At 44.5% G+C, this 11,668-nt stretch overlaps 1 protein-coding gene across 1 annotated transcript; it reads left to right on the top strand.

The window, feature by feature from the left end:
• Positions 1-3,820: 3,820 nt before the first annotated feature.
• Positions 3,821-11,228, top strand: LOC310783426 (endothelial lipase-like). The gene is made up of 10 exons (XM_083644287.1): positions 3,821-4,066; positions 5,392-5,609; positions 6,182-6,361; positions 7,872-7,980; positions 8,142-8,363; positions 8,739-8,981; positions 9,232-9,352; positions 9,550-9,774; positions 9,886-9,987; positions 10,507-11,228. The coding sequence occupies exons 1-10, from the start codon at positions 3,976-3,978 to the stop codon at positions 10,517-10,519; spliced, it is 1,524 nt and encodes a 507-aa protein (XP_083500413.1). The 5' UTR covers positions 3,821-3,975; the 3' UTR covers positions 10,520-11,228.
• Positions 11,229-11,668: the final 440 nt, after the last annotated feature.

Below are 11,668 nucleotides of genomic sequence, written 5' to 3'. Positions count from 1 at the left end.
GGATGCTCTGATTGATTGAACGACCGTATTCAAAAGTCATGCAAAACCAAGTCCTGGTATTTGGCTGAGAAATATTATGAAAGTAGCCTAATATGAATGTCGAATTTTACTTCAACCCTTGGAGCTATTTCCCATCACATGCAGCATAGTCCTGGATGCAATTAGCTTTCTGGAAGTTATTAGGCTACTTGTTAAAAAGTGAAAACAGTGGCTGCAGTGCTGAACCAATGAAATGGCTGCAAACCAAGATGAAAAAACTAAAAACATAGGTAGCCGACAACTGCTGGCCAGTTGGCCCTATAGGTTTTTACCTGCATTGCCTATTCCATTAACAGTAGAACTTATTAGTCACTCAAGCCATTTGCATTTAGCACTAATTAAGAAGTGTTTCAGGGCATCCAAAAGGTTTTGTGCCTAGAGTCTTTGAGAAATACAGCCACATGTTGGAATTTGTTATAGTATAGTGATAAACAACAATTTCTCTCTAATTTACAGGTTCACCCAACAGTTTATGAAACTAAATGGTTTGAATGCGGTTTAGAGAAATTGTCAATACAAATGGCCTCCTGTCCCCACTCCTTGTGCTCTCAAATGTGCTGTAGTCATAATAGCCTGGATACTACTTGATTGTCTCAATATTTAACAGTGCCTCATTGTTGGGCCTTGCCAGTTAGACCTTGTATGGGCGAAATCGGGAAAAGTCAGCATACTGCAGAATCAAACTGGCATTCAGGCTGCCCTGCTGACTGAGGTATGGGGGTGGACAAAATAACAGAACCTCCACATGAAAAAGGACTGACATTTTGAAGTAACTACAATTGCCAAATTCATGTTAGGCCTGAGTTGGAGAGATGAATATTGCATTGTATTGTGTTGTATTGTATTGTATTGTATTGTATTGTATTGTATTGTATTGTATTGTATTGCATGTGCCATGATTGGGGACAGGTGCTGTGCAAGACAAACGTTACTTTTGCTAACTTTGGGAAATACTAGGAATTCTTTGTGAATGAGTCTTCCAAGTGAGTTATTTGATTCAACTCACAAACGTGATCAAATATAATTTTCAGTTGGGGCATCACAGTGGCTCACCTGGTAGAGCATGTACCACAAAAACTTAGTCCTCCGTGGGGCTGACCTGGGCTCAAATCCGACCTGTGGTCCTTTGCCGCATGTCATCCCCTCTCTCTCTCCCCACCTTTCCTGTTTGCCCACTTTACTATCAAATAAAGGCAAAATGACCCCCCCCCCCAATATCCTTTAAAATATATAAATGTCAGTTAACAGCAGTGTTAGAAATAAAGCTTTAATGTCTTTCCAGGAACTGGTCAAAATCACTCTCTCCACCTTGTTGATTTTTTAAGTATCTCAAACAGTCATGTGACTTCAATGTTGTGAATCATGTCTGAATAAATTGTTCAGTGAATGAATGGAATTAGCAATTAATTTGCTGATTTGGATGGGATACCACAGCACAGTCACTCACAGCAAGAAGAAGACCCGTGTTTGGTTCCTGGTTCTCTCTACAGTATGTGGAGTTCGAACCCCATGACCTCATGGGTTTCCTCCCAGCGCTCCAGTTTCTGCCCACGGTCCAAATATAATGCAAGTCAATGCAGGGCTGCCCATACACCGAATTGCTTGCAATGAATAAATGGGGGGGACTGATGAGTCCGCTGAATCAGTTGTTCAGATGTGGCCTCCACATCTTTCCCTGCAACACCTCCCTCCAGCCCACTCCTCTAGCTGGACCTAAGGAGGTTCATACGCAAGCATCTTTTTGGCACCTAAAGCCACAGCGACTCCTTCTAAAGCAGTGGTTCTCAAGTGGGGTCCTCGAGGGGGTCCCAGCGGGTCCCCAGCAAAAATTTGAATAATTTATTTTCACTAGAATTCCAACAATAACACAAATACAGAATGCATGACTATTTTGGTCATGGGTTTCATACACTTTCTCTAATAAGACATCTGAAAGGGTGACAACCCTCCCACTCCCCCGGCCCTGTCTTGCAGCAGCCTGTTGTTGGGGTCATTAGTCTGATTGGGTGCACCTGGGCCCAGTGCACTCATTGGGCTTAAGAAGACCTTCAGACCATTCAGTCTCTCTCTATCCTCACCAATGCACCTTTTGTTCAGTTTGTTTGTTATGTTATTTGCCCCCAGTTTATTGTTTTAGCTTTTACTCCCCTCATATGTTACAACTTAGCTCAAGGAAGGAACAAATGAGGAGAGTCATACTTTAAAGTAACATTTAAAACAATAATTTATTGGCTAAACCTATAAGGGAAAATAACAAACTACATTAAACAAACGGAACAAAATGTCAGTTACCAATAATAATAATAATAATTTCAAACCCCAAAGTAATTTCTGTAAGTCGATTTGTTTTGAGGGTAAGTAATAATAATGAAGCTGTCTCTCCATGGTATATGATGTCACTGATTTGTGTGTTTCCATGAGAGTGGCTGATCAGGATGGATTCATGACTATGCTACATTGCATCATTTCATCATTCGACTCTGTTGCCTTGGATGCAGGATTATGCACCTTCTATATGTCCACACTTGACCCTATATGCTAAAAATAGAACACTTTATTTTGGATACTCCCATAGCAGGCACAACCTCATTGATGCTTCACTTGACCTACATAATGTAGCCTACTGTTTTGGGCAATTATGACATCATCAGGCAAATCACCATGTGTGGGAATGCCTCATAAATGACAAAACAATTGACTTTGAAAATAATACTGTAAAGTTACCATTAATGGTTTATTATACACACGATGGCACATGCCATGTGTTCTATGGCATCACAGCCATCTACATTTGGTCATGGTGTAGGCTACTGCCTATAGGGACACAACAGGGCACGTGATTAGACCCATGTCACTGAGCTGCAGCTTGACGAGTTGGCAAAGTATTAACCCACTGACCGTGGGTCAGACCGGGTGAGAGCGGACACTGTGCAGCCCACAGCATCATCACTTTGGTGGCAGTGATTCAAAGCTGTTCACATTCAAATCTGTTCGGGTGGCAGGTGACACTTCTTACTGGGTTACGTGGGTGCGTCTGTATGTACACAAACAGAGCTGTTTATTGTAGCCAAGACCCTGCGTGAGCGAGGCTATTCTTCCCCTCATCAATTGAAACTGGTCCGTGAACTAAGCTGAGCGCTTGGCAGCGCGCCAGGCGGAGGGGACAGTGCTTTCAGAGTGAGGTAACCCTCGCCCTCCCCCCACACGGGTTATTCCCATGCATGGACGCGCAGTTGATGCATACGCGGGTTTCCCACGTATGATAATGGCCAAATGGCATTTTCTTTTCTCCACTGCTCGAATTGTAGGCTAATGTAGGCTAAAGTGGAATGTCACCAATAAGCTTCGGATCTGAGTCCGATCCTCACAGATTCGGATGTGCGGTGCCAAGAGAACATTTGGCGACTCATTCGATGATGGGCTGCTTGTCAAAATCTGGATAGCCTAATTTACCAATATTTTACCAATTAGGCATCTACAAATTCCAAAGAAATCCAGGCTAGTAATCAATTAATTCTGGATTTATTTTTTTTATTTTTTCTGATGACATCCTAGCCCTAGAACATGCGTCACGTACACACCCGAGCAGTCAAGGGTTAAAATGCGCAACGTGAGAAGCCTACTACGACTTCATTCAACTATGCCACGCCTTCCAACGTAAACAAATGGGGGCTTGACCAATAGAATCGAGGATAGATCAGCCGATGATCAGATGACCGAAAAGGAGAAACTATTTAAAACTCTAATGAGACACTTGATGCAAGTTCATACATTTCTTGAGCACCGGGTTTCACATCACACCACCGGCTCTCGTGGCTCCTTTTAACATTAGGCTACTGGATCTGTAAACTACCACCTACCGCGCCACCGGGCTCTGTGAAAGACAGTTAATATTCCAAGAAAGAAGGTTCCCCCACATTCGTTTGTGGTTGAGAAATGAATCATATTACCCTTTCATTGTGGATTTTCCTTCAGTGTGCTACTGTGTTCTTTTCGTCTGGGCTTGGTGAAAATGCCGTTCTTAAAGGTAAGAAGTAGCCTAGTATTTTGTTCTCTCACTCAAAGTCTACTCGTGTAGTTATATTATATTTTCCAACCAAAAGGCGCCGGACCGGAGTGTTGCGTTAGCCTACTACGATTTTAAAGGACGGAATTAATCTCACTCTCAAAATATAAAATGTAAATTCCCGACACCCTCACCGACTTGATTAATTTGTAGTTAGTGGTTTAATTGCATTATTAGGCTACAAATATGTGTGGCATAGTGAGTGAGCTCCAAAAGCGGGAGTGGATTTTCGACCGATTACGTGTCCTTGAGGAAAGCTATCAGTGGCACACTTCAACCCAGGGAAGATGGGCATCGCCACGTCTGTGAACCGTGTGAAAGATGTTCAGCTGAATCCGCGTTTTACCACGCACCGGCACCGCGCTCACAAGCTTTTATTACCGACCAAACGAGTCATCTTGGGCTAATGGGCTTTGTTGCCAATTTACCAAACCAAACCACGTGAAGTTAATACACTTGATTCAAATCGGAACTCTGGCGTGGTTGGCGCGACAACGCGTTTCCAGACCGGGTTTAATTCATGTTTTAGCTTGCAGCGAGCTGGAAAGCTGGATAAACCGGTGATGGCCGGGAGGGGGGTTATCCCCTTTGAATAGGCTACCATACCCTTGCAATGCATCGTCAATTTTAGAGTGAGTTGGGTTTAGCCAACATGTGTTGCCAACACAGCCCTGCTAGAGAAATGTAAAAGCATGGTCGATCAAACAACCCAGTAATTAGCCTACCCTTTTGGCTCCAGGGCCGAGCGCTAATAGCCTGAACCTGTGAGAGAATGAATTAAAAGATATGGGTGGCGGTTGGCCCTGCTCCTGTGTCACTCAGGACGGCGCACACGCTGCACTCATCACACATTTAGCAGATGTTGCCACAAGAGCAGTTAATTGGCTGTATCAGCTATTGCAGAAGACCCTTTTCACAGGGGCCATTTTGTATCGAAAAGGCAGGTTAACACAGGTGCAAGCAAAACACTAATCAGGGTTTCCAACTTCCATGATTGGAAGTTGGAAACCCCCCTTACTGTTTTGCTTGCACCTGTGTTTACCCTGCCTTTTCGACCCAAAATGGCGCCCGTGAAAAGGGTCTATTGTAAAAAAAAACATGGTTGGCTGAAGGGTTGACATTTAGGAGATGAGTAAATCTCTTAAGTCTTATTTTATAGGCCTACACTGTGCACACATCAGACAGGGAGGAGATGGGAGGAGGAAGCAGGTTTGCTCTATTAAGGTGCACCCCCCCCCCCCCCATGACCATTTATTCAGTCTGATCTAATATCCTATGTCTCTCAGATGGAGAAAGTGGATTTGATGAACTGTCCGTGCACGGCACAGCGCCTGATGACGCCATCAAGTACAACATGCTCAAGTACAACATGCACAAGAGATCTGGTCTAGATCTAGATCTGGATCAGGACGGCTGTGACCTGCAGCTTCACAACAAGCAGCGTCTAGAGGAGTGTGGCTTCAATGCCACAGCCAAGACCATCTTCATCATCCATGGCTGGACGGTATGAGCACAGCACACAGACATGCAAGCACCAATAAGACTACAGTGCACTCTGTCCACTAGGGCTAGTTGTTCTCAAAGTGTGGTCAGGGGTCCTTGAGTGAGTCCCCAGCAAAAAGGGTAATCATTTATTTTCACTATAATTTCATCCACAATTACACAACAGAATGTATGACTGTTTTGGTCGTGGGTTTCATACACTTAATAGCAAAACATCGTATCAGATTAGGGACCCTGGGGCAAAATGGCCACAATGGTCTTATCACTTGGGGATCTGTGGTCTAATTTGTGGCAGTTTAGGGGGCCTTGATGCGAAAATGCAAATCACTGCGCTATGGTTTCAATTATTCTCTCGCTACAACCATCTCTCGCACCGCATTAGTCTTGCAGTCAGATGTGAGTGTGTGTTAACAGATGGAAGTGCTGTCTCTCATCTACAGCTCTTTGGTTGTTGGAATGTATCATGTGAATGTCAGATAGCTGAGCTGGGTGTCTGGGAGGTCACCAGTGAAGGTAGTCCGTAGTTTGGCTGAATGACTGACTTTCCTCTCTGTCTTTCTTTCTTTTCCTCAGATTGGCGGGATGTTGGAGAACTGGATGAACAAGCTGGTCTCTGCTGTCATGCAGCGGGAGAGTGAGGCCAATGTGGTGGTTGTTAATTGGATATCACTGGCTCTAAAGCTCTACCCCGATGCTGTCAACCACACCCACGATGTCGGTCTCCACATTGCCGCCATGCTCAACTGGCTGCAGGTGTGTGGTCATTCGTCGTCTTTGTACTTAGACATTTTGAAACCAACTTGGTTTATTCTTAACACTAGCAATCTCGCGCACTACGCGGCGCGCAAAAGATTCCTAGGCTCGCCCGCTGCGTGGGCTCGCGGCCTTGCCCGCTCGCTGTGCGTCACATATGCAGCTCGGCCGCTACGCAGCCTCGCCTGCTCTATGATATATATATATACTGATATATAGCTCTGTCAGGTTACCCGCACGGGTGCTTTATCCTCAAACCTTGCTAACACAATCGTTTGTAACCATCATCATCACACTGATATCGGAGGTCCCTGGCTAGGTTAAACACAATTGAACACGGAGTCTCAGTCAATTGTAAACAGACGTTCTCCCGAGGTGAGCAAATGAGTGCAATAATGGCACTGGTTCAGTGCCATTATTGCACTCATTTGCTCATAACATTAGTTACAAAGTACAGTAGCCTCACGCAGACTGAGGTAGCTAGTGCCCTACATAGGCCAGGTGTCTTTGTATGTAGGGCAGGGCTGATGTATACATAGATCTCATAAATTCTCCAAGGGCTTTCTCTGCAGAGTTATACGGAATGCAGGGGACATGTATAAGTGATTCATGGTGTAGTGGCGTGATAATGAGGCATCTTGGCAGCTAAGACAGTAGAGGCAGTAACACTGAGTGGCAGCAGGACAGCGGAGTATCTGCGAAGCCGTACACTTGTCGTAGCTCTCGAACACTTCCCTAACAGCTGGAGTATAACGCTTCCCTTTAGAACAGCTGGAGTATAACGCTTCCCTTTACAACAGCTGGAGTAGAACGCTTCCCTTTACAACAGCTGGGGAAGGCAAACGGTCCAGGTGATCATTTGGCCACTGAACTTGAACTTCACATTCGATCATGTAACATGTTCATATACACAGATTTCCTTCTGTATCTCCCGTTTGAAGAGATCCTGGTCTTTGTCAACATGACTGACCTTTCTTTGCATTTTGTCCCCAAAAACAAAAGTTTTCAATGGGTGTGCAGAGGTGAAACTGTATGAAATAAACTGAAATATCCTGTTTGCATCGCAAATGCATGATGTTTCAGGGACATTTCTTGACATCTCTACGCAATAGTTCTGTTACAATCTGATATGTTTATTTTGATACCTTTAAGGTTTTTGTGCCCTTGAAGGGAAAACGACAAGGAAAGCATTTAATATTAGTGGGACAAAGCCAACAATACCGTTCTTCAAATGTACTGTCATGAAATTTGACAAATGGCGAGTGAGGACGGATTTGGGCATACCGCCACTTAGTTGTAGGCATGGACAAAGAGTGTATTTCATGGAGACAAACTGAGACAGATGGTGGAGGCGCTGTTGCATGGAAGGGAGCACAAATATATTCGGAGATTGGCTCGGTTGCAGGCACGACTGATTTGTCATTGGCTGTAATCCAGGACTGGTTCAGCATGGCTTAGCGTTCACGGTGGCAGCTGCTGATATGAATGTTGCATTGCTTTTGTCTCACAGGATGAGCAGCTGGCTCTGCAGAACGTGCACCTGATTGGCTACAGTCTGGGTGCGCATGTAGCAGGTTACGCAGGGACTTATGTCCGCGGAACCATTGGCAGAATCACTGGTAAGTGCAAGATTTGCATGGGGGGGGGGGTCCTAAATGCCACCTTCAGGAAAAACAATTGCCGCTCTCCCTTTTAGTATTTGAGGCATGAAGTTTGGTGATGACACCAAAGAGTGCGATGTTTTTGCCCCAAACTTCTGGCTAACTTCTGGCACTCGTAGGTCTAGACCCAGCGGGGCCCATGTTTGAAGGCGTAGAGCCCGAGAAGCGCCTCTCCAAAGACGATGCCGACTTTGTGGATGTGCTGCACACCTACACCCGAGAGGCCTTGGGCGTGAGCATTGGGATCCAGGAGCCAATCGGGGACATTGATATCTACCCCAACGGAGGTGACGTGCAGCCAGGCTGTTCGCTGAGCGAGGTGCTGAACATGGCGGCAGGAAGTAAGTATTTAACAAATGGCTGCTCGTGCTTGAACATAATTGGCTTGTGAGGTTCAGCTGTCCAGGGGGCAGGAGGTTCAGATCGAGGGTTATGAGTTCAGTTGTATTAGCTGAAATCAGGAGGTGATCCCTTGAGTTTTTCCTCTTCATTTGTTCCATTGCCACCTTGTCTTCGGCCTACAGTGGAGCTGAGTTGTTTTGGAATATCATGGCATTATGCCTACACTTTTGTAGCAGCCAGGTTCAAGTTAAGGTGTTAACTTGATACGGTGGTTGTATCCCCACCTCTGCTAAATGGTATGAGTTAGTTCTGTTGCTTTAGAGCATTTTGCAAGGTAGTCTGTAGCCCATCTAACCTTCCCTCAATGTCCCCAGATTTCATGGAGGTGATGCAGTGCGAGCACGAGCGCGCCGTGCACCTGTTTGTGGACTCGCTGATGAACAAGGAGCACGTGAGCTTTGCCTTCCAGTGCACCGGCCCCGACCGCTTCAAGAAGGGCATCTGCCTCAGCTGCCGCAAGAACCGCTGCAACAACTTCGGCTACAACGCGAAAAAGATGCGCAAGAGACGTGACAGTAAAATGTACCTGAAGACACGTGCCGACACTCCGTTTGGAGGTGAGTTGACGCGAGGAGAACACCAGGAAATTCAGTGCATTTTCACCTGCAGTTAGTCTTATCTTTTTTTTCCTGTAATGTTGGCTTTCTGGGGGAATACTGATAAGGGACTCTACAATCACTGAAGGGTTTATCTTCATTAGCAATATCAGTTGTATGATTCCACAGTAAACTAGTCCCACTGCACACTATTCTTACCCAATGCTCCACCGTGGATCAGCCATTAACTCTTAACTTTTTAACATTTAAGGCTACCACTACCAGATGAAGATGCACGTGTTTAACAGAAATAAGTCAGACAACGCAGATCCCACGTTTCATGTCCAGTTGTACGGCGGCCACCACGATACAGAAAACTTGTTTGTCGATGTGTAAGTGCTAAACCTTCTTCCCCTACTGCAAAACTGCTCTTTGCATATGTTGTGGTTTGATCTCACTCGCTACTCTTAAATATTTGTTTGAATCTATGCAGAATTGTTACATGTGACACATACTGTACATGTAGCGAGATTCTGTGTTGGTCATCTGGTTCTCTAACATTGTCTGATATTCTTCTCCGTCCACCCAGCCCTGACAACATAGGTCTGAACCTGACCAATACCTTCTTGGTGTTCACGGAGGACGATATTGGTGACTTGCTCAAGATCCGCTTGAGCTGGGAAGGAACGACAGAGTCCTTGAGCTCTGTCTGGAAATCCCTGAAGCACACGTTCTGGTCCTGGAACAGCACGCCTACCAAGCCTGTGCTGGAGGTGCGGCGGATTCGCGTGAAAGCTGGAGAAACGCAGAAGAAGTAAGTGGGCGGAGCAGCTGTGTGATCGACGCAAGTCTGTCAGGGCTACCTAGAATCATTATTTAGTACCCCGTTCATACATTTTCTGATTTGCCATTTGTGTTGTCACAGGTTCACCTTCTGTGCCCAAGACCCTTTAAAGACTGAAATCTCACCAGGGGAATCGCTAACCTACGTGAAATGTCGTGATGGCTGGGAAGTGAAAAGAAAACGGTACAGAACATTAAAATATAGTTGGATAGCTTGCTGTGATCTGCAGTTATTAGTAACCCAGAACAATGGAACACTAACTGTCATTTGACTCTTAACATAATGTGGATGGGTGGGGAAAAAATGTATAACGTGCGCATGTATGTGTATATGTATATATATATATATATATATATATATATATATATATATACATACGTGTGTGTGTGTGTGTGTGTGTGTATATATATATATATATATATATATACGTGTATGTATTCTATCTATGTTTTACTTTATTTGGTGTTTTTCTTGGATTTTTTTCCTTTTTTCTTTCCGTTAGCTTTTTCCTCCATTGATAAGAACTGTTGCTGATGTACTGGTACATTCTGATAATTAATATCAAATCAAATCAAATCAATAAAATAAAGTTGAAAGCAAAAAAACACACAATTTACAAAACCTAATTGAATAGGGAGCTGCTTAGTGTGTGTGCAAAGTTTTGGCAAATTCACAAACCTATCAAATCTTTTTGATTGACAGAGTGCCCATGTAAAGATTCAGCACTTCCCTGAAGCAATGCACCGTCACCATGGGGACCCAATGCACCGTCACCATGGGGACCCAATGCACCGTCACCATGGGGACCCAACGTGGAATACGAGAAGCACTTTGATAGGAGGAGGATTGGTCAATGCACGGTGGGAGAGGCTTGATGAGCACCTGGATGGTTTCTATTGGTTTCTGATCACGATGACTCTGGGCCCTATCCAATGGGAGAGCGAGAAGGCGGCGCGCGGGCTGGCAGCGGGGGCCGCGCCTGAACGTTTTCAGATTGCCTGAGGATTCACAGAACTTTGTACGGACTAGTGTCAACTTGGACTAGTGGAGTAGAATATGGATTTGTGTCAGTGGACATTCACCAGCAAATGTAGTCGCTGTACTGTACATTTTTAAAAACGTTTTATTTATGAAGAATGGAAGCACTGCAAGACCAAGCTTATTTATCCAAGCACATCCTGAATGCATTTCCCCTAGCTGCAGTATTTTTGTCTGTTTGTGTTTGTGTGTGGTGACCTGTGTGTGTGTGTCTTGTGTGGTGATGTGTGAGTGTGTCTATGACCAAGAAGTGTGCCTTTCTGCTGAGAGAGATTATTGATACACTGTATAACCGAAGGGGATAACTGAGCTCATTGCACGTGATCTCTGCATAGTGTTACTGTATGCGGCTTATTTGGGGGGGGGAGGGTGTTATGTACATAATGTAAATTAAGTTTTTGGACAAATAAAATTCACTTATTTGTACTAACTTGATCTGCCTACATTTTTTAACCACTTGCCCTTTTTTAAGACCTAAGATTTGTCCTAAGGACACAACAAGTGCCGTTCCTGTTTCAAGTGGGTTATCATACAAGTTGACTAGTGTAAATGCCTTACCAGAATAAGGAAGAGCATCGATAAAACAGGTTATGAGATCCCATCCTGTAAATGTCCACAAAGATTTGATCTTCTGTTTTCGCATGTCCCAAAATCAAACTTTGCTTAACTCTGCTAATTCAGTCTTCCAATTTCACACAACCTTGCCCATGCAAGCTTTACATCATTCCCTCTATATCATAGAGCCTATGAGTGAATATACAGATGAACAAGATAAACTGACAGCTTTTTGGAGGTCATGCAGTCTCTCGTATCTTGTATCTTTTAG

Source organism: Poromitra crassiceps, assembly GCF_964638095.1.
Source record: "Poromitra crassiceps genome assembly, chromosome: 10".
Classification (NCBI taxonomy): Eukaryota; Metazoa; Chordata; class Actinopteri; order Beryciformes; family Melamphaidae; genus Poromitra; species Poromitra crassiceps.
Note: the sequence above shows the minus strand (reverse complement) of the source record. Positions and strands in the feature narration are given on the sequence as shown.

Coding starts and splice junctions, on each gene's coding strand:
- LOC310783426 (XM_083644287.1), top strand. CDS start 3,976: ATGAATCATATTACCCTTTCATTGTGGATTTTCCTTCAGTGTGCTACT. Junction 8,982..9,231: donor TGCCGACACTCCGTTTGGAG/GTGAGTTGACGC, acceptor TTAACATTTAAG/GCTACCACTACCAGATGAAG. Junction 9,353..9,549: donor GAAAACTTGTTTGTCGATGT/GTAAGTGCTAAA, acceptor CCGTCCACCCAG/CCCTGACAACATAGGTCTGA.